This window comes from Oryzias latipes, chromosome 14 (assembly GCF_053564925.1).
Source record: "Oryzias latipes strain Hd-rR chromosome 14, Olatipes_Hd-rR_3.1".
Taxonomy (NCBI): Eukaryota; Metazoa; Chordata; class Actinopteri; order Beloniformes; family Adrianichthyidae; genus Oryzias; species Oryzias latipes.
The window spans coordinates 13,844,122-13,867,115 of NC_136250.1; the positions used below are offsets into that span (position 1 = coordinate 13,844,122).

General features: G+C 36.8%; 3 protein-coding genes across 3 annotated transcripts in view; 2 read left to right on the forward strand and 1 right to left on the reverse strand.

Moving 5' to 3' along the window:
* The first annotated feature begins 6,993 nt into the window (after positions 1 to 6,993).
* Positions 6,994 to 11,711, forward strand: LOC144983607 (uncharacterized). Its single transcript, XM_078930462.1, has 6 exons — positions 6,994 to 7,315; positions 7,457 to 7,556; positions 7,659 to 7,821; positions 7,950 to 8,023; positions 10,570 to 10,794; positions 10,875 to 11,711. The coding sequence occupies exons 1-6, from the start codon at positions 7,293 to 7,295 to the stop codon at positions 10,917 to 10,919; spliced, it is 630 nt and encodes a 209-aa protein (XP_078786588.1). The 5' UTR covers positions 6,994 to 7,292; the 3' UTR covers positions 10,920 to 11,711.
* Positions 11,712 to 11,833: 122 nt separating this feature from the next.
* On the reverse strand, positions 11,834 to 19,579 carry LOC101170040 (transcription factor Ovo-like 2). The gene is made up of 4 exons (XM_020708614.3): positions 17,232 to 19,579; positions 14,767 to 14,993; positions 13,685 to 13,874; positions 11,834 to 13,013 (listed from the first exon to the last, which is right to left on the reverse strand). Exons 1-4 carry the CDS (start codon positions 17,308 to 17,310, stop codon positions 12,691 to 12,693), a joined length of 819 nt encoding a protein of 272 aa, XP_020564273.2. The 5' UTR covers positions 17,311 to 19,579; the 3' UTR covers positions 11,834 to 12,690.
* A 747-nt stretch (positions 19,580 to 20,326) lies between these two features.
* Positions 20,327 to 22,994, forward strand: part of hlcs (holocarboxylase synthetase (biotin-(proprionyl-CoA-carboxylase (ATP-hydrolysing)) ligase)) — a 29,387-nt gene continuing 26,719 nt past the window's right edge. Inside the window, exons 1-2 of the mRNA XM_004076454.5 lie at positions 20,327 to 20,743; positions 21,938 to 22,078. Coding sequence (XP_004076502.1) covers positions 20,486 to 20,743; positions 21,938 to 22,078 — 399 coding nt within the window. The 5' untranslated portion in view covers positions 20,327 to 20,485. The remainder of the gene's footprint in view (positions 20,744 to 21,937; positions 22,079 to 22,994) is intronic.

Consider the following 22,994-nt stretch of genomic DNA (forward strand, 5'->3'; position numbering starts at 1 on the left):
TCGATTGTCTTTGTTAAAAAAATGTTAAAGGTGAAATGTAAGATTTTATTTTTTAAATGAAATACTTTTTCCTTGGAAAAATTGTGTCTATTCAAATTGTTAAATTTGTTTTTCATTATTGAGTAACTATTTGTACAAGCTTTTTTACTTTTTTCTCATAATTTTACAACTTTTTTTTCATACATGTTTTTTAATTTTTCTTCTTTTATGTAAAATGATAATAAGAAACCAGCAGAAAAACTATCCCCCCCCCCCACCGTTAATTAAAAACATAATAACATGAAGCATGAATAAGATTCCAGGGGCATCTTTAACAGGAACTCAAGTAGCAATTTCCTGTACAACTTTATCACACTTTCCCATCATTATGAGGAAACCAACCTTTTTTGCTTGACATTACAGCAGTTTATTTAGGTCCTTAAATTCCACACCTTCACTGTGCATTGATGTTTTTTTTGTTTTTTTGTAGTCTGCTTCCACTGACTTATCAAGGACTTTAAAGACCCACTCCGATGAAAACTGTGTTTTTGGTGTTTTTATCTTGTTTCTATGCTCTTTTCCTAATCATTGTGAATCAGAAGTGGATGAATTAGGTGCAGTTTGAAAAGGAGCTTATTAGCTATATAGAGAAAACACTTGGCGGGCCTCAAGTTTCATTCTGATTCCTCCCCCTTTGGACGCCAATTTTGTTGGGGTGTGAGGGGCTGTAAGTTAGCTGGGATTGAGTACCGGTATAAACAGAGAATTCTTGGCAACAGGGAAGGGAAGGGGGGGGCAGGGTTGCTCCATGGCAACGCTCTGCAGAAACTATGTCCTTCAAAACAACACAGTTTTTTTTTTTGGCTAAAAATGGCATAATCATAATTAAAAGACCACTGTAAACGATTTAGAAATAGTTTAATCGAAGTGGGACTTTCACAGTCATGTTGCTTAGATGGTTATAAAGATGTTGGCAAATATTTTTGAAAAATCCTTCCTGGAAAGACAGACAGCCGTACTGAGAGCTTTCATCTTGTGAATAATCTTTGTGACATTTAGAACATTGAACTCCAGATTCTTTGAATGTGGTTTTATGAGCTTTTTCGACATTGATGACCTATAATATTGTTCCCGTAAAACCACTCCATCTCAGTGTCCTTCCTTGTGTGTCATGATACACCTGAAGGCTTTTAGACCTGTGCTTTAAAGGAGACCTACACACCTGCTAAGTCTGTGGATCGGGCCTGCTGAAGCTGTAAGGCAAAACTCTGGCTTCATGAAGAAAGCTATCTTTTAATTTGAACATGATATGTTTTGAGTGCATCAGAGCAAAAAATTTGAAAAAAATATGTTCTTTTGATATGGTCCGCAAATTCTCAAGCTTGTGTCTTTTCTTTGTCCCAGAGTACTCTGTTAAAACCACAGCAGGGGATGGATATGATTTGAAACAGCGTGGTTTTCAAAGGTCATGTGTCTTCACACATAACTCTGTGCAACTTGGCTGACATTTAATCCACAACATGACCCAAATTTGATCCACTGTTGTTGCAGTAAAAAGCAAAACAGTTTGTGGCTTCCAACCAAATTAACACAACTGTTGTTAAATTAAGTTTCACAAAGTGTAAAAATTAATTGTAACTACAAAAATATTCGTTGATTATGGTCACAAATGAATTAGGTGCAGTTTCAGGGGATTTATTATTAACCTTTGAAGTTGTAAAGACTGAAAGAAATGAAAGAAAATACCTAGAAAAAAATTCAACAAACAAGAGAACCAATTGTATATATTTAAACAAATTACTATTAGCTATAATACTAACAAAATGTACGTTTTTTACACATTTTTTCAGGGGCTAATTGTTGATTTTTAAGTGACCTGTTTTTGCCTAAACCAAACCAAAGGTTAACAAAAAGTAAGGATGAGATAATAAGTCAAAATAAAGGCAAAACACACAGAAACTTTAGTAAACTCAAAGAAACACTGCTGTTGAAGTCGATAATCTATTCTGGTGCGCTAGGAAAATAGTTGATTTATGCTTTCAGTGAGTAACATAGTCCTGAAAGTCAACACAACAGTGTGTCATTGTAGTTTTACACATTTCTGTACATTGGGTGAGCATTCACCACTACAATGAGAATAAAACACATTCAAATCTCCATAAAACACTCATCATACCCTCAAAATGTATCATTTTTTGGCCTCTAGTCCCTATTTTCCATTGCTAAAATGTATATGATGATATGTTATTACATTTCTTCTCACAATATAGCTAATAAAAAGCAAAAACTTTCCAGCTTGAACATATTTTTTAAATAATTCTTATAGGAAGTAAATGTTACAAAAAATCGCCATGTTAGATTATTTGAGTGTCAAGCTCCTATTGTTGGACGTAGGATTGAGGCTGCTTTCAGCTGTCATTAAGACAACGGAACAAGAGAAGTCTAGGCCTGTCTTATTGAAGCTCAGTCCTCGTTTATGATCTCTGTCACCTTTGTTTTTTTCCTCATCCCTTTCATCTCAATGCTGCCTTTCTTTGTCTTGTTCTGTAACCGCTTTTCCATCTGCTCTTTTTTTTCCTCTCTACAATTATCCGTGGCCCCTTGCTCCTCCCTAATGCTACCTAACACCCAATCTTCCCCTTCTTTTCTTCTCCATCATCCTTCCATTTCTTGTTTTGTATGCAAGCCTCAAGGGAGAGAAATGGGTGAAAAACACTCTCTGCAGCACTCTCACAAAAGACTGGTGAGTCATCCCCACTTATGTGCCTGTCTCCCTCCTCCCACAAAAAAAAAAAATCACAAAGAAGAAAAAAAAATAAAATTACCTGTCGTGCACTTACAGGAAGACACGTATGGAGGTACACGTTGGTGAGCACTCAGCCACCAGAAATGCACAATTCAGGGTCGCAAACTCACAGTCAGGCGTTCACACGTTCCACTACTCCTACACACAACCACAAAATTAAAACTCAGGTCACACGTTTCTTTCAAAACAGAGTTTTCAAATGGCATCCACACATTTCCTTTGCACCTTTTAGGGATTATTGTGAGTTTGTAGCAAACTTTGGCTCTCATGGTTAATGAAAATATCAGTGGAAGTTTCACCAAAGACCTGCTGAGTTTAGCAAATAAAACTTGGTCACACCTTGGAAAAAAAAAAAAAAAAAAAACGTGATCAAAGCAAGGACAACTGGAGTACTGAAGAAAGAAATGTAACCAAGGTTTGGTCACTGGCATGCACCTCTGATTTGAAATCCAAAAGGATGTTCTTCCTCCATCTGCTGGTATGGTGAGAGAGTTGCATTGTAAACGTATAACCTGGATGTTTTGCACAAATGTCTAGAGCAGGGGTCAGCAACCTGAGGCTCCGGAGCCACATACTCCTTTTTTAATCCCCCCTTTGTTGCCTTTTGTTCAGAAGAAAAATGCTAGCGATTTAAATAATGGGTTTCTAGTTTTGCTAAATTTCTTTAAGTTTCATTATTTATGTTTAGATTTTTAGTGTCAGAAAACTGAGCAAAATTATGGTCTTTTGCTGTTCTTAAAGTTATTATAGATTTAAAAAAAAAATTAACTTCACACCAATGTTGTTATCTTACATTTGAGTAAAAATTAAAGTCATAATGACTGAAAATGCTTGATTTTCATTGATTTTTTTTTAATTACAAGTAAATCTGCTGCAGCAGCAGGAACTTATTTGACACAGGGTGTGAGGGATCGAGTGACCAAAGAGGACAACAGAAGTTTGTCAAGAAACGAAAGTTTTAATTTTTCTCAAAAATGCTAAACAATTAACAAATTGGCCCCCTTAAAAGAGGCCAAGCCAAGCCAAACCAAACCAAACCAAACCAAACAACAGGGGGAACATATATAGTGGCTGATCAGACCACTTGAAAAACATGGGGGGAAACTAACATAACTACACAGACATTTAACAAAGACTATAAAGACAAGACTAAACACAAAACTTGGTCTCTTGGTGGAAAAGAAAAAACATCAAAAGTAGAACAAAATGAATAATAACCAACAGAAGCAAAACAAATAAACATTAAATAAGTCTATTGGTTTCCCCCTTGGAGGCTTCTGTAGATGGCGCCTGCCCAATTGCCTGACTGGAGTATTTAAAGGCTGTGAAGGCTTGAGCTCCTCTTTTGCCAGTCCAGTCCTCACAGCACGGCTCCAGGAGCAGAACTGCAGCCGCACCCGTAGCGACCAGTAGCACCCTCAGCACTGGCAACTCAAAAAACAGGTGACATTAATTAAACAAACCAAAATGTGTAAACTAAACATATGTATGTGTATTTGCTACAAATAAATACTGAAAACAGAGAATAAATGTATATTTTAACTAAAAGAAATGTGTGCATTTATTTAAGAATCTTAAATAATAAAATTAAAAAGTGTGCAATGTTGGGGGGAGGTTACCGCCATTTTGTTTGTGGGTCTGGCAGGCTATGCTGCCATCACACAGGGTGTATTTTATTTTGAAAGGAACTTGCACATTCTGCTGTCACAAGTTAAGGAAGTTACATTTGTCAAATATAGGAAAACATAACTGTCATATTAAATTCTCGCAAATGTTTAAAAGCTGAAGCTAAAAGCTGAATTTGATGAAAGAATAAAAGAATGCCATACTTTTTACAAAACAAAGTGCCTTTTCTAATCAGTAAGGTGGGAGTTTGCAGCTCTGGCTGGGTTTTGGTCTGCAAGAAACTGGACCAAATGGTTCTTTATTGTGAACTCCTTGATGCCTATTAATGCAAATATGTATCAAACCACTTCCACTCCAAATTGCCTTAATTTAGCATTTGCTTGAAAGCAAAAAGATGAGTTATTTTTTTATTGTATTTACTTTTTTTGCATGGCTGAAAAATACAGATGCCAAGGGGTTAAAAATGCAGACCTCTGGCCTAGAGCCACTTTATTACATTTACTTTACAATTACCGATAAGTTCAACACTGACAACTGATAAGCTTTTATTAACCAAAAAAACTAAATGTTATTGGAAGTTTTGTAAAACACACAACTGGTTTATCCTTTAAATTAGCTATTTTTAAGCTTGAATCCTTTGTATTTTAAGGTTAAGCTGCAAAAGACAAAAACAAAGTTCTTTGTAAAAATTATCAAATAAAATTGATACACAGAAATTGACAAGACATTTTTCCTATTTTACATGGATTTCTAGGTGTTATCTTTTCTGAATTAGGCTTAAAACTTCACAAAACATGAACCACACATAAAACTTGACTTTTGTCGTGTTTTAACACCAAGCTTCTCCCCCAAAGAGTCAGATTGAGAATTTGAACCATTAAAAAGCTCCCCAGCGCATAAAACTGCAGCTCAACCCTTCCCCAGGGGAGAACAGATTGCATCCACCACCCAGTTGTGACAGTTAATAAGACTTTAACTTTGAAAAAACAGAAAAAAGTTTGAACCACAAAGAAACAAGATTGAAAATTAAAGTGGGATTCAAACAAACATTTGCAAACAAAATTCTTCTCCAAAATGAATTTAGCAAATACAAAATGAGCAATATGCAACTACAACCAAAACATTATTTCTGAAAGTCAAGCCAAGTCCACTTTGTGGAAAGCAAAATGTGTTACACATGCTGTAAATGCTGCACGGTGGTGTAGTGGTTAGCGCTCTTGCCTCACAGCGAGGAGGATGTGGTTCAAATCCCGGCTGTATGGGGTTTACATTTTCTCCTTGTGCATGTAGGGGCCTTATTCAGGTACTCCAGTTTCCTCCAGCTGTCCAAAAACATGCTTCACAGGTAAATTGGTGACTCTAAATTGTCCCCAAGTGTGGATGTGTGAGTATGTAGCCGAGCAACATACTTGTAACCTGTTCAGTGTATCCCACCTTCAACCCAGCAGTATCCTGAAAGGAATGCAGTGGGTTCTGAAGATGGATGAATGTTACAAAGTTACTAAGTTAGTGACTTAATAAACATTGTGCAAAATTGTGCGATGTAAGTCGCAAAAAGAAGCAAGAAAAAAGCAGATCAAAAGGAGGTGGATCACCTCACCTGAAAGCACAATATTGTAACGGTTTCAGTTTCTGTGTTTGGTTCCTTGATTTTCTGTGTAGGTTTGAGTTACTTCCTGTTTTATTTTTTAGTATTTCCTATTTTGTTGTTGTCTCGAGTTTTACCTTTCCCCATCAGTCCTGAGTGTTTCCACCTGTGTCTTGTTGCCTTGTGTGTATTTAAGTCTTGTCTTTTCCTTCCTCCCATGCTGCTCCATAGTTTTGATGTTCCCTGTTTCAGTGTCTTTCTAGTGTCTCAAGTTTATGAGTGTTTCTAGCCTGCTCAGCAGTGGATTTTGGTTTGTTTAGTTTTAGTTATTAAAGATCCTGTTCTCCTGAAACCTCCTGCCTCCTCCTCTCTGCACCTGGGTACTACCTCACTTTCCCCCCGTAATAAATTTGTCTTTGTTAAATGTTAAATGTTGCACCAGCTAAAGTAAAAAGAGAAATAAATCACATTTAGGCCATGTGATTGTGTTCTTATATTGTGAAACCAACAATTGTCTTTTATTATGTCATCAAGTATGTCTCCAAATACAAGCTCAGGAGGTCTACATTGTCAAAATGTAGACATCAACATTAAAGACACAATCATGTCTCCTGTAAGAAGTATAAAGTGTAAAACAGACTGCTCTATGCAATCCTGTTTTCACTTTTAAGTCCTTTTCCTTCTTTCTGTAGTCACTGCTTAGATAATTTTTCCTAATTTGCTTTGTCAATTAAAGAAAAGAAAAGTTGAATTGAATAAGAACAATAAAGTATTATAAAAAATGCACCAAAACAGCCCTTTTCTCCACTGTCCTGCATCTTTGAACCACAACATTCATCTGCTATTATTGACATCAAAACCTGAGGAAACCATGCAGGTGTGGACTTACTAAGGTCAAACGCTCACCTTATTATACATTCATGCATTATGCATGTGTCTTTACATGAAACAAGACAAACCTTAGCGCTCCGTGAAACAATGAAGGGAGCTGCAATCAAAAACTCTGGCTTCCGCAGGTTCTATCAGCCCTGCTGATCTCAAACCAGAATCCACAGTCCGGGTATCAGAACCCTCACCTGATTACTCTTTACCGAGACCTGCTTGTGAGCTATTCAGAGTCATGAAATATTGAAAGGCTGGAGTTTCCGTTTCACTCACGGTGAAGGACGGAAGAGCTCAGAGGGGCAGACAGACGGACGAGCACAACCAGCAGAGGAAAAAAAAGGCTGACAACAGCGGGATTAAGAGGAAATAAAACATCAGGCACCCTGGGAGGCAGACACATGAGCGGGGATGGAGGGAGAGAGATCAGAAAGGTAGTGGATGAATATTTACTACTAATCAGGTGCTTGAACTGGACAAAAAAAGCTAGTCTGCAGACAGCTGATGATTGATTGGGTGATAACCTTCTGGTTAAATGTTTCATAGGGTATGTTTTCTCCTTCTCTTTTCTGAAGCTGCAGTGAAATGGCCATCTTCCAGGCTGAAAATGAGTCCATAAACATCCAGAAGCCACAAGAGGACAACTTGTCAGACAGCGGAGTTAGTGACAGAGAGGTAGAGTCAGGACTGGTCATAAAAAGATGGTGCTGCTGATAAATCTTTAGATTTACATCATTTTCCCTTTTGTGGTTGGGGTGATGGATGATGATGGAGAAGGCTGAAGAGAACAAATGCATCAGGGGTGCAGAGTTGTTGCCACTGGAGACTCTGACAGGCACAAACTCACAGGGAGATGATGACCACCTTCTATTGTCCCATCTGTCAACAGACGAAGAGACAGCCACCCCTGCAGTCACATCTCATCAGTCCGACATGCAACGTAAAACACACTCACAGTGGATTTGTGCTCTAAATTTCTGGGATTACTAGTCAATTCCATCCAAATAATTTAAAAAAATATAGACTTTATTGTGGAGTAGTGCTTGTCTATTTTTTTTCTCCTCATAGATCATCCGTCTGAGCCATGCTGGTATTGCCTCAGGTCCCTTGACTCAGAGTATTTACCAGAAGCCACCAAACAGGTTGTGAGACTCCAGATGGAACGTTTTATGTCAAAAAACATGTGGGGGGGAAAGGAACTTGCATTTTATTGTAATTTATTTTGTTTTATTTGTAATTCTTTATGTGTAATCTCTGAGACGATGCAATAAATTTCCCTAAAATCAGATATTCAGGACCAACAGTAACTTAAAAGTGAAAGGAAAAAGGACATCGTAGTGGAATCTGCAGTGGAACCATTCAAAGTTTGCTGGAACATCATTAAGAGGAGAAAAACACTACACACTGCATTGTGGCATGCTGGATTAATCCAAACCTCAACGTTTTAACTTCCATGTTGAGCGTCCTGTCAAAATTAGAAGAAGTCTATAAAGTGTAACTTTCCTACATTTAAATTGAAGTAAAATTATGTTTTGTTTGACTTGATGTTTAGTGTTACTGTTAAAAGGAAAATTTGATCCATTATCAAAAACTTGTTAAAACATAGTTTATCTCATTTGCTCAATTTATATTTAAAATGGAACACTAACACTCAATAGTTCACTTAGCCTGGAGAGTTTTCTGTAACGCTTCCTTTTAAAGTACTGTACAGTGCAGTTTAGGGTTATGTAAGTGGTATTTACATGGTACTTTTGTTGTACTGAGTAATAACAGGGTACATGGTGTGTATTTATGTGGTACTATATTTGCTTCATACTTGTGTGGTACCTTCGTGGTATTTATGCTGTACATACTAGGTTTTTACATAGTACCTATGGGTATTTATGTGTTGTGCTTGTGTGTTTTTTGTATAAAAACCACAAGAGCCACATTAGCACACTCTCTTGGATTATTTCTTCCAGCCAATTCCTGAGTTATTCATGGTGAGGCATATTTTTGCCACAGGTATTTTTGAGGTAACAGGGATTTCATTTTAACCCAATTTAAAGGAACCCTTAAAAATGTTTGTCCCTTTTTAACCTCAAAGGTTGGGTTAACAGTGATGAAAGTCTTCCGGGAATTCCCGGAAATCCGGGTTTTTGAGCAAACCGAACGTACTTTCCGGGAAATAAAGACCTGATCTCTACGGACAAATCGCTTTCCGGATCAAAAAATGGTCTGAAATCAGCTAATTTTAGCTTTATTTTCTATATTTCTCCGCAAATCGCTTCCTCTATGGTCGTGGCCATCTCTCGTCTTCCCGGCCTAATTGACCAATGACGGGACGTTTTAGTTGCTTTCGGATGCGTCGACGGGTCTGATTGGCTCTGTCTGCACCACGTGGTCAGCGTGACTCGCTTCCCTAGAGACCAAAACTGGCGGACCCACGCTAAACTTTCACAAACACATCTGAAGAGTTTGCGATCAAATTTGTGTTAAAATAATGGCAGGCATCGTCATTATTGAGCGTGGTCACGACCTCAGTTGTGAGAAGACGATAAAAAAACAAATTGAAGTGGTCTTGGCTGGAAAAAAAAGATTTTTAAGGTAGTGTAGGTCAAATACTTTTTTGTGTAAAATAATCTCAAAACCACATTTTGAAATAATTTCAATTTTAGTTTTGAGTTTCAGTTTTTATTTTGAATACATTTCTCTATCTAATTTATTTGTATTTCCTAATTACCATGATTTAGTTCAGTATAGTTGACATTAATTATAAGTATTTGATGGTTTGGACCCGCACTCCCTTAAAAAATAATGTTTACAATGTTTAGCTTAGTTTGTATGTTTGTTTTGATATTTCCCAGATTACTTAGTATTGGTGTTAAAGAATTGATGTATTATGTTATAGAATTATAGTTTAAAGCAGATCCCATATTTTGATGTAGTTATAGTTTGAGAAAACAGTGCAAGTGGATGTTGTACATCAGTCATTTCTAAAGCAGAAATAATGTATAAATAACTGAGGTATTTTCATAGAATATAATAGTTACTGGTGTTCTTTTTGCCATTTGGGGCTTTGATGTTACTATATTTTAGCAATTGTATGTTTTGCAGCTTTAAGGAAAAGCGTAGATTGTAGGATTGTGTTACTTTGAGCAATTTTCCAAATTCTTTTTTGGGACCAGCAAGTCCTTAATGGAGACTCAAACTAGGGGTTTGAATGACAAATCATGATGCTCCAATTAGTCTTAGTTTCTTGATAAAGAAGTGAATAACTAGTTGCCAGAATGCACCAGAATGCATCTAAGACCACGTATTTTTCCAAAATTTCGCTCTGTGCCCGCCATATCGCTCAAAGAAAAGTTCAGGGATTTTTTCCTTGCCTGACTTTCATCACTGGTTAAAAACAACCCAACCTGTTTTTTTTTTAACTATGGAGATTTAACTGTGGAACTAGTACAACATAAATACACAGCAAGTACTATTAAAGTACCCAGTAGGTAGACTAAATGTATCTTATAAGCACCACTTAAGTACCCTGTAAGTACTGAACAGTGAAAGGAAGTGTTACGGAACTTTCTATGTATTTGCCTTTAATGCTGCTTCCCATATTAAAATGAACCATTAACTTGTAAATGTTTTTTTTTTTAAGTTCTGAATGTTTTAATTACAAGGGATTAACAAAATCCTTTTGTCTGTGTGACAGCAAGACTCTGACCCTGCATCGCCATCTAGCGGTCAGAAAGTGAACTACCAGACAGACCCTCGACCTCACTTTGGTGTGGCTTGTTCCTCCCACTCCACGTGCAGCTCCCTGTGGGGCAGCGAAGGGCCCTGTTTGGGACAAAGAAACCAGGAGGAACTCGATCAGACAGACACCTGTCCTCACTGCCATATAGCCTTGGCACCTGATACTCTGCGGTGGCATGAGGTTGGCAGAAAATTTCTTAAAAATGCAGAAATAATCAGAGACAAACATTCATCCCGTATGTTGATTTTGCCTTCTTACAGGCAAAGTGTCTGCTGTTTGATGGGCTGAGGAACTCCAAACAATGAACCATCATCGGAAGAAAATCTTCTGTTTGTGTTTTTGGGTAGCACTTACATTAGATGCTGGATGTGGGAATTTTAGTTAGGTTTAAATGGATATGATTAATATTCAATTAACATCGCTTCGAATAAAGTCTTTAATTTGTGGATATTTTGAATTGAATTAAATATTCAAACATTAATTTGCAATTTAATTAAAAGTACTTGTTTTGGGCACACCTTATGCTGCAAACATTGATGCCTAAATCTAACAACTTATAAGTTTAAAACCATTTTTCCCCCTTTTCTTTAAATATTTTATTATTCTGTTGAATTTTCTTGCTATTATTTAGTCTTTAACTTCATACATTTTCTCATACTACTTGGATGAAAAAAAGGCTATCAAAAAGGAACATTTTTATTTTCTCCACCTGTTATGTGTACAATTATTTTCGGGAATTCTTTACTATTTTTTTTTTATGTTTGCTAACCCTTGTGCTATCCTAGGCACACGCTGGGAGTTGGGTCATCTAGACCCACTAAACAGTGCTCTGAACCATTTTTCTTCAATGACTTGTGATCTTCAATGGTGTCCATGGATTACATGAAATCTTTCCACCTTTATCCACCTTTGTCATGGCAGGAATAACACATCAAAGTAAGGGTGGGGTCATCTAAGATAGCACAAGGGTTAATGTAATTTAGTTAAAAACAACATGGTCTAAGCTTCATTATTTTTGGGCCTAATTCCAAGCAAATGTTTGACTCCGTCAAGGTCAAGCTGCCTGGGTGACCAGACCAAAAGACAAAATATAAAAAAATGAAATAAAACCATATTAATAGTCATAAAGTTTACATTTCTTTCATGAATAAATAAAAATTACTTAAAGTGAATATGCCAGAATGAAACTAGAGGTGTAACAACTCATTTTAACAACGGTTCGATTTATTTCATTGGCCTCTGTGTATATTTATTTGTATTTATGAACATTTTTTACATCTGCTTTAACTATGCAACCACACAAAACAGCACACAAATCTCCTTTAGTTCTTCACATAAAAATGCTTTAAGATTTGTCATTTGCGATGCAGTAGTTAATAGATACCATAAGGAAAAGAGACTCTTTCTCATTTAATCCTTTCAGAAAAATCACTCTATTTAACAAAAGTATGAGATATTTAGACATGTTTTAATAAAAAAACACACAGATATTTTCACAAAGTGAGATCACATTTCCAGTATCTGTAAAAGGCTCACTCCAATTATCTCTGATCTATAGTTAAATGGTTTCCAGTGGTCATTCCTTTGTGATTATGCCATTTTTTATCCAAAATGTTAAAAAAACCTGTGTCGTTTTCTAGAACATGGTAGACACACAAGCAAGATAGTTAGCACTTGTGCATTAGCATCCTGTCTATCACTTGCATGTCTGCCAGCTTGTCTTTCCACGTAGCAGCTCCAAATCCCTGTTTCTTTTTAAAAACATACTTCGGGGTAGTGGGTCTATAAATTTCACTGTAACCACAAATGCACTACTAACCTTTTGGGGGATGCAAATGCACAAGCAAACAGCTTTTAGACCAACTAAACTAAATTAAACCACACCAAACTAAATGTAGGTTTATATCCTGAAATACAGCTAAACATTCACTGAAAATGCACAGTAAATATTATACATAACTATGGAACATAGTCTGATTAAAATAGAATATTTTATGGAAATTTGTTCTACTTTTAGGTAGACTTGGAACTAATATCTACACATTATATGCAAAGAATACGAATAAGCACAAAATGCTAAATGAAGTACGTGGGGGTGGAATACAACACATAGGGGGTGAGTTTGGGGTCAGTCGATGCAAAAGTGCTGTTTTCATGGGCTTGGCGACGGTAGTATCTGCGAAGCGCAGGACTGCCGGGGTGACGTTGTCTCACGTGCAGGAAATATTCATCTGGACGGCTTGAAGTGTAACCACAGTCTTCACAGACAAAGATCTTGGAGCGTCTTTGGCGGTAGGCGTACTGCTGGTGAACGCCATGAATTTTCCTCATGTGGGACTCCAGAGAGCAGCGCTGTGTGAAAGCTTTCTCGCACAGCTCACACTTGTAAGGACGGATACCTGCAGAAAAAAGGGATGCATTTAGATTCAATTCAGCAAGTTTGTAATGTAAGGCAAATCTTGGCACAAAGATTTACAATGTGATAAACAAAAATCATGTATAAGTTTGTTTTAAATATGCAAAATTAGTCATGGTTTAGCATGGTTTCTCTTTGTTTCTCTCTTTGTTCAAGACACACTGGACCAGGGGTCTGCAACCTTTAACACCTAAAGAGCCATTGGACCGATTTTCTCAGACCACAACTCAGCTGGAGCCGCCAAATCTAACTTCATCTTTTAGAAAAAATTAAAACAGTGATTTGTATTTATAGTCTTGCTACAGTTATGACAAATTTAAATGAACAATTGTTTTTTAGACTGTGAACCTTAAACAAAAACACTTTCAACATAATACCTAAAGTCAGTGACGGAGCAATGTGTGGGGGGCAGAAGCCATTGGAAGGGTGGTAAATGAGAACAGCAGTGGTGGCATGCAGGAGTTTGTATTGATGATTTCTTTCTTCATCTTTTCAATAATGAACTCAAAAATTGGGGGGAAAAGTTTTTTCCCTTGTCCCCAATAGCTCCGCCCCCTATCTAAAGTATTTTCCTACTGGGGTTTTCATACTTATATTTCAACAATTGCAAAAAAAAACAAAAGAAGTCTTTCATGTGCAGATGTTATTTGTGACCTGTGTGCGTCCGCATGTGTCTCTTCAGGTCGAAGGTGTCGTTGAAACCTTTGCCACAGAATCGACAAGGGTGCCTTTTCACCAGGCTGTGGCATTTGAGGTGACGAGTCAACATGCGCTGCAGGGGGAAGACCTTATGGCACACTGAGCACACAAAGTCCCCAGATACGGTGGAAGGGCGGGGACGAGGCTGTTAAGGAGATGTAAAACAACCAAAAATCTTGAGAAAATGTGACAACACAACACCAGTATTTTCATATTCTGAAAAAGTTATATTATTAAAACTGTACATTTTGCTTAAAGTTAACTTTGTTTTTTTAATGGCACAAAGCTATTTTTTAATTTTTCTGTTGTTGAAAAAAAAAGTTAATTTGTTTGTTTAGAAAAGACCAAAAAGTTGCGTCAATACACAAAAACAAAAATTAGAAAACTTTCAACCGATCAAACCTACAGGAGAAAAAATAAAAATAGTTTAGAATTCAAGAAAATTATTGTTTTAGATCATTCCAGAGAGACCAAATTATATTGTGTTTATTTTAATAGAACCACAAGTGGCCACTGGATATCCTTAAATTGTGTTTATGTAATCACCAACGCAGTACATTCTTTTGAGCATTTCCGAGCACGAATTGTAAAAAAATTCTTCATATTTGCATTTCATTTTTGGTCATATTTGTACTAGAATTTGGAAAATAAATTAATTACTTACTGCTTCATCACAAATTTTATGTAAATGGGATACAAACACTTAAAATTATAAATAAAGTCAAAGTAAAAGCAACTTTTGTAAAACACTTAATATGCAATAAAGCTTTGCTTTATTGTTGAAATTTTTTGAAAATAAGCTTTTTTTTTGTAACAAGTGGCAGAAGGCTAAAACTATCGTAAATAAAAATAACTTAACACTAAAGCCAGATGGTCTCTGCATGCAAACTAAAGACTCAACCTGTGCAGGAACATCATGGAGCATCTAAGAAAACAGAGCTCAGAGTTTCAATAAACTGTTTCACAACATGTCATTGAAGCTACATTTTAGAAAATAACATTTTTGCATGAAAAAGCTGACAGTAGTTAAAGCCTACCTTTGCTCTGCTGACAAAAGCCAGTGCATGTGCATTGTGGTGGCAGAATGGGCTCTGGAGCATGGCTTTGGACCATTTCTGTCTCCCATCATCCCCTGGTCCTGTGAAAGGGACTGGAACCGGAGCTTCTGCTGCTCCGTGTGCTGACATGCCCACTGTTGGATGGACAGTGGGAGGCAGCCGAGTCTCCATGGCGAATGATGCCTCCTTTGTAGGATGTTCAGACACTGAAAACAGATCAAAGGGCACAAAAGTGATCATTAAAATCAGCTAGAAACCAGTTTGTGTTCTGTGCCATTGCAGCCAACTCAGAAAAAGGAGTTGTAATGAAGAATGACTTCATTACAGTTTTTCTCAGTTGCTTTGGTACATTTTTCACAAACTCTCCACAACAGTTAGTGCAACCTCCAAAACATTTAGCCATTTGGGGGCAACCTAGTGGCAGTTTCCTGGTGATTTGATCTAATGATGTATGCTTTTGGACATGAAACAGTTGAGTAAGTACAAATCTCTGCAAAATTATCACTTTTTAGGTGCTTTTGATCATTATTAACTTGCTTTTATCATGTTTGTCAAAATGAACTATACTTGTATACTACAGGCTGGATGGTCATTGTTTGTACAACTAACAGTCTACAGTACATCGTTGTGTCAATGCACACACAATTGTTGAACATGTCAAACATTTTGCTCACCAATTATAAAAATATTTCAAGATGGGAAAAGGCAGATGGAAGGAGGGAAACAGAAAACAGCGTGCACACCCATGTTACCCGTCTTGGCCCATACAATATACAACACCTTTTGACTTTTATGAATGCTTTTCATAGGGACAGTATCTTTTAGCCTGGGATTAGCCTGGTGACAATCTGAAAGCATGTAGTAGGCTAGGATAACGTAAGCTTTCACCACTCTGCTGTGGTCGGGAAGTGCTTTCCAGCACATGACAGGATGTTAGTGGAGTATCTTCCTCCCTGCTCTCCATTTCTAAATCCAATTGAGGTGTTTGTCTCTTCCAGGAGGTGGAAGGAATATGACCAGCATCCACATACCCAAATGACTTCTGTAGCAGCCATGAATGCAGCTTGTGATGATATCACAGTAGAGTCTGCAGAGGGTTCTTGAGTAAGAAGATACTTTCCTCAGTGCATGGACAGAGCTGACATTTGCTGTGAAGTCAATGAAGATATGTGGCCAAACAGACAGGAGCGTCTAGCTCATGATTCATTTGCAGCACTCTCTGTTTTACAATATTGTCTGTTTCAAAACCACAGCAGGGAGGTTTATTAGCCAAGGGGAGTTTAATTTTTGTTTTTAAACTTTTTTTTTTTCAGGTGCACAATGCTGTAACCAAGTTGCAAATATACAGTATAAAGTAGAGTGCATAGTCAGTGTCTTGATTTTCTTTTTTATTCTAGTTTTCAAAATGCCACGAATGATATATAAGGCTGTCTTCACTTTACATGACATTGGTAAGAATTCCAGAGCAATATGTCCCAATGAAAACATGTTCAAACCATTTGACTTGACTGTTCAAAGATGCTGGAGTTACAACTTGTCATTTTGACAAGCACCTACTATGTTTTGCAGTTTGCACTAACTTTTTTGAGAAAATGCCTTAGCAGTGGTGCAAACTTTAATACTATTGTAAGAAATGCACTGATGCAACTGAGAAAATTGTATTAAGCTTGGCTAAATAACCTGAAATGTCTTAGTAGCCTACTTTAGCGATGGTCTAAAATATTTGCTGCACTATTATCTCCAGTGAGTAAGCAAAACTCAAAAACAGTAGACAACCTTTACAGTCAAACTTTTACAGTAAACTCAGACATATTTTATTGTCCATTAACACACTGATTGATAAACTTACTGCAAAAAACCTTTGCATATATTCAACCAAATTTTTTCCTGAAAATTAAAGTCCAGCATTTTGATCACAGCGAGTAGCTACACAGACACAGTTTCAAAAAGTAATACATGTTTTGACAAAAACAAATACTTTAGTTTGGCGAAAACAGGACTGATCATTTGCTCATTACTGTAAGTCTTAGTTCAGCTACTGCTGAAAAATTCACGTAGAAGAACCTTAAAGGTTTAATCAGTACAACTTCAGTTCTTCATTTGATTTTGATACATTTTTCAAATTATTGTGGATAGATAGATAGATAGATAGATAGATAGATAGATAGATAGATAGATAGATAGATAGATAGATAGATAGATAGATAGATAGATAGATAGATAGATAGATAGATAGATAGATAGATAGATAGATAGATAGATAGATAGATAGATAGATAGATAGATAGATAGATAGATAGATAGATAGATAGATAGATAGATAGATAGATAGATAGATAGATAGATAGATAGATAGATAGATAGATAGATAGATAGATAGATAGATAGATAGATAGATAGATAGATAGATAGATAGATAGATAGATAGATAGATAGATTCATACCTATGGTCTTGTCTGGTTCTTTCCATTGCCATGCTCCACATGCACCACGTTTCTTCTTCACAAGGAAAGATCTTGGCATCTCTTAAATTCTGAAGATTTTGTTGATCTTTTTCTTTTTTTTTAACTTCACGTTTGGATTTTAGCTCATACTACTCTTGCAATCTTAGTACTCTAATCAATTTGAACGGCTACTGTGCGGTGTGTCTATCACCTTCTACAACTAGAGCCTCATCCCTCGACTATCAGCAGGTAAAGCGCCCAAACAAAATCACAGCTCTCATTTGCATAACCCTGTCCAAGAAAACTGGTGAAGGTCTGATACTCTGACAGGGGAGGGTGGAGGTTGGAAAGTCACTCTGTGGATGTTAGAGCACCTGTGCTGGCTGTGCTTATCCGCCATTTTAACTGGCCTCCCATCAGTTTTGCATGTCAGGTAGTGAAAATCCGGCGAGCTTCTCATTCAAGTAACCCTTGCCATGCAAATGTTGGCCCTGGACCAATCCCCGGCTCCAAATAAAGGGCACGGTCTGAGTAACAGGAGCAAACACAGTGGAGCCACAGCCTTAACTGCTAGGGAAATCAGTCTTTTCTTTCTCTTTTTAGTCCTTTTCATTGCAGCTGTTTCATTGGATTACTGTCTATTGTAAAACGTATTCAGTGAACAGACTGTAAGTCTGTTGACTGTTCAATTTACTTGATTACTGGTATGATGGCATGTTCTGTCTAGTTCTGTCCACAGTCAATGCAAAAACATGCAACATCTAACTGATTCTCATGTGTAACAGTGACAAACATTTTTCAATAAATTGTTCATTTCATCCCTTTTTTGTAAAAAAAGAAAAACACAGTTCTTACATGATAACAGATTAAACTAAATAATTTACCTGTCCAAGCAGCCAACATGCACATCTGATTTCACAGGACTTTGCACAAATTATACAAATGAGTCTAAAGCCTGTCATGCAAATTGCAATAGAGGTTACTTGGAGAACATCAGGATGATCGTGTGGCTCAAACTACTCAACAACAGACAACCACTGCAGCACAGAATCTCTGTTAGCCTACAGTTGGGCTGTTTTGGGGGTTTTCACAATAAGGAGAGAAACCTCAGCTTTAATACTTATCAGATTTACATTGGCAGACAAAATATTTAACCCATTCCAGCCTGACTCAATTTCCAATTACTGGTATAAAAAATAATATTCTTCTATGCTTTTTCAGGTCAAGGTGATGCTAAATTAAGTGGAGTCCTAGATTTAATGGTATGTTACAAATTAGTGACCTACAAAACAAAAGGGTTAAACAGCAATAATGAATTTAAACTCCTTGTAAAAATAAAAGTCATATTAAATAGCTGAAGCTGAACATTTTTTTAATATCTTAACTGCTATTCAAGACTGGCTGGGGGACTTCGTTGCAATATGTGCTTCATATTACAATAAATTATATTTTCTGCTCTTTGTGAGCCTTTTTTTCAACAACGTAAGACGACTCAACTGTGATTCTAAAGTGGAAAATTGCTATTTTTATTCTGTTCCTAAGTAAAATATTCTTTCTATAGCATGTATTTATGTTTTAAATACACATTTGTTACATGTTTAATGTTAAAAATGTCCCCTTTGTTTATTTATGGAATGACAATCTTTTAATGTTTAACCCTAGAAAAGTCATTACATCAAAGAATTGACAGAAAAATATTTTTTGGGAATGAAGGTGTTTTTAAACCCTTTCATAACATCCCATTAAAAAATAGCAATATAATCTTTACGAATCATCATTTATGATATTTTGGATGATTTGGTATATTTTTCCCCACAATGAAGTTGCCTTGAGTGTTTAGAAAAAAGTAGTTTATGTCTCAAATTTAAAACAGATGTTTTTAACATGGTGTAACTGAATTATAAATAAAGAATTATCAACAATTAACATTCTTTCAATGCAGGAAGTTGATATTTAAAAAACCAAATGACAATAAATGAGTTATTTTCACCACGAAGTTTTGAAAATTAGCTGAACGTTTTTCCACCAAAAGTGTTTTTAGAGATTTTATGGAAGCAGCCATTTTGAAATTAGCAGGAAAGTCCTTCTACTGCCCCAAGAGAAAATGATAATTTACTATAAGGCAAAAAAAAATATGGACCAAGTTATTTATTTCCATTTCTTTTTGAGGAATTTTTGGATTAAGCCAATGAAATAGGCGTCTCAGAAATGCATGTCTCAAAATAATATACATGAGTTCATATTTCATTTTTTTAAATGAGTTTTGCGATTGTCGCTTGTTCACCACAATCACCCTCACACAACAGGACAGTTATTACAGTATATCATGTACACTTTATTCTACACATGTCAGCCTGCAGACAGAAATCTGAGCTTTTCTTTTGTCAAAAGTCGTCTAATAATATTGTCTGATTTGTACTGTTAGTGTATTTCGTGAAGTGTATAGCAGACTGCACTATGAGTCCCTGCCTTCCAGAGCTACACTCTAACTGTATGCAAAGCACCTGCATGTGTGCTGCGGCATGGAAATAATCTGGCAGTTCCCTTTAACTTCACTCAACAACAACAAAATTTAAGGTCCTTCCAGTGGCACCGAACCCAAACCTACTGCTCTGACATCAGTTGCAGAACTCTGCATAGTTTGCAATTAATTTAAGCTTTTGTTTGGAAATAAAAATATTTTCTGACGGCATCTATTTGTAACTGTAAATCCTGCTCTTTGTTCCCTGAGTAAACGGCCTGTTTGAGCATGTCTGTGAACAGACACACCTGTTTTTTGTATTTTTCCGTGCTCTGTTTGTATATATACAAAAGTATACTTTTCATAAAGCTGATAGGACTTGCAGAGTTTTTAGTTCAAGTAAGAATTCACATCTTATTGAAACTGTGAAAGCAATCGTTTTTCATTTATTTTAGTTTTCAAATGTGAAGTTATGGGAGTGTAAAGAATATAAAAAAACATTTTTTTAATGTTTTTTTATATAAATGAGTGGGTATAATATATGTGTTTTATTATAAGTAACTTTATTTATTGCAAATACATTTTTTTATTTAGTTTTTAAAGCAACAAAGCGTAGCAGTAACGCATGTTCAACAGCAGGGGGCGATGTAGCGCAAATGCTCGTTAATCTGCCAGATCAAAAAAAGGAAAATAAGAAACACAGTCGCTAGTAGCACAACAGTCTTTGCTGTGAGGTTTGAAAGATGTGAAAGATGAAGATCAAAGACAGCCGTGACATTAGTGTGTGGAGAAGATGCTGATAACGCTGTGCTACGTCTACATGTGGGTGCGCTTCCATAAGTGCTACTCGATGCTGATCCGCAACAGCCTGTTCAGACTGAGTAGCAGCAGCAGCCGGTTTTGCTTCAGTTTCTGCCCGAGTTCAGTGTCTGAGCCTGCGTCGGTACCAGCACCGCCCTCTGGACCGCATGCAGCCGCTCCCCGAGTCATCGCCGAGGACAACGTCTTCCTCCAGCTCGGAGACAAGGCCGTTTATGTTACTGAGCCCCAGGTTCGAAACCTAGCTTAATCATCCGTCACAACATCATGTCATTAGTGCTAGCAAATTGGTCAACAGGATTGTTTACACGGTTTAGTTGTTTGATTTTCAGCTAAAACACCGACTGCAGCGATCCACGGAGGGTTTTACGGTTTTTAGATGATAAAATAATTTATTCCTAAATAAAGTGCGTAGTTTAAGTTTAATAAACCTTTGAGTGGGCAGTTTGGCAGCCTGGACAGACCTAACATCGAAGAGAACGCAGCGTGTTTACTAGCATCATAGCTGAATTCAGCTTAAGTATAGCACCATAGTTAAATTCAACTAAAGTGAGTGTGAACAATGTGATACATCTAAAAAACAAAACAAAAAACACTGTTTTTAAAACACTAATTTAATTTTAAAAATGGGGAATCTTGAGGTATTATACAAAAAAAAGAAATGCTTGTAGAACATGTTGGTTCTTCTGCACCTGTTCTACTTTACTGTCAACCTTGGACTTGGTTCTGCGCCCGTCCGTATGTTGCTCACCACCTGCCATAGCATGTTGCTGCCACAGGAGGGCAGTCTCCTCAATGTTTTGACTGTCTCACTGTGGGAATTAACTTTACCTGTAGAATGAAAAATAAGCAGAACAGTCACGATTTTAGAGAAAGTGTCTCTATAGACAAGTTAAAGAAAAAGGAAACACTAATTCATGTCAGGACATGAATTTCTGAAAGGAATTAGATTTTTTCAGAAAAAACTAACATATTTAGCTTTGATTGTCAGGGGAACATTTACTAAGGCATTCGCAAATTACTAAAGAGTTACATAGTAAAGTTCAATCCACATAATCTTTATATATAAAGTCCCTCTCCGATCATCTTTTGATCTATTTTCAAAATGTTCCCAGTGTTTTTTTATTAAAAAACAAACAAAAAAACTATTGTTTTCTAGGACATAGTTTCTGCAGAGTGGCAGGAGTTTATTAGAAATTTACCTATGAGTTATCTGTGGGGCCACTATTGCCGAGCAACCCCCCTTCCTATTTCTCCATGTTACTGAGAGGTCGGAGCAGTATTCACAACAAAGTGAATAAAGTAATACTCAGTAATTTTTAGCTTTACTTTCTTTATATATGTCCTCCATCATGAGAAAAATACCAAAAATAAAATGTTGTGTTTTCTGTCTCAACTCAGACTTTCTTTATTAAAATGTCTCCAGGTGTGTGACGACCTGAGCAAGTGGACCGTTCTTCTAGGATCCTCTCTGGTTTGTGGTCCACAAATAGATAACATTTCCTTCATCATAGAAGCTGCAGGGCCCAGAGTGGGACTTCTTTCTCCTCCCACAACCAATAAGAAAGTAAGCACCACACAGTTGAGCATTAGTTCAGAAGAAAAGCTGAAGTTTTAGTGGCAATTTTTTTTAGAGGCATGATTATTAAGGCTTTAAAAATGCTGTGAAATTTAATGTATAGGTCAAATTTTATCGTTATTTTTTTTGTCAAAACCATTTTTAAACCTCAAAAGATCTGATGATCTTATCCTGATTGTTTCCAAAGACCAAAAGTGTCAATAATTAAATACAAGACCATGTGTTTGTGTGTCATTCAGGTTTCATTTCTTCCTGTTTATTAGGTAGTCATGATGCACATAGGTAAATATGTTTTTCATCTGTACATCCCTTTGTTTGCAGAGTAAAAAAGGCAGATTCAAAAGGGTTTTTTTTGTTGTTGCTTATCCTAACAAAAAAGAAACAGAAGACAATTCTTTGAGACTTTCAGCTCTGAAATATCAGAACTTTCACAGTAAAAGGCCTCACTGTTAAAAAGAATAAGATAAGATAAGAGAATATGGGGCTGCATTGGTTAGCGCTCTTGCCTTACAGCAAGAAGGCCCCCGGTTCAAATCTTGGCTGGGGGATATAAAAAAAAAAAAACTCACAATATCAATGGGGGACCTTTCTGTGTGGAGTTTGCATGTTCTCCCCGTGTATGCGTGGATTTTCTCCGGGGTCTCCGGCTTCCTCCCACCGTCCAAAAACATGCTTCATAGGTTACTTGGTTATTCTAAATTGTCCCTAGGTGTGAGTGTGAGAGTGAATGGGTGTGTGATTGAGGACATTCTACCCTGCGACAGACTGGCAACCTGTCCAGGGTGTCCCCTGCCTTTCGCCCACAAGTGGCTGGGATAGGCTCCAGCAGCCCCGTGACCCCGAAAGGGAGAAACGGAATTGAAAATGAATGAATGAAGAGAACATGGTAAAAGGACTGTTTAAA

Bases quoted from the DNA above. Each gene is read 5' to 3' on its own strand.
- LOC144983607 (XM_078930462.1), top strand. From the start codon at position 7,293: ATGGAGGGAGAGAGATCAGAAAG. The intron at 7,557-7,658 runs GTAGAGTCAGGA...ATGATGGAGAAG, and splicing joins GCGGAGTTAGTGACAGAGAG to GCTGAAGAGAACAAATGCAT. The intron at 7,822-7,949 runs GTAAAACACACT...TTCTCCTCATAG, and splicing joins TCATCAGTCCGACATGCAAC to ATCATCCGTCTGAGCCATGC.
- LOC101170040 (XM_020708614.3), bottom strand. From the start codon at position 17,310: ATGCCAAGATCTTTCCTTGTGAAGAAGAAACGTGGTGCATGTGGAGCA. The intron at 14,994-17,231 runs GTATGAATCTAT...ATCTGTTTTCAG, and splicing joins AGAACCAGACAAGACCATAG to TGTCTGAACATCCTACAAAG. The intron at 13,014-13,684 runs GTCACAAATAAC...TTTTTTCTGCAG, and splicing joins ACACATGCGGACGCACACAG to GTATCCGTCCTTACAAGTGT.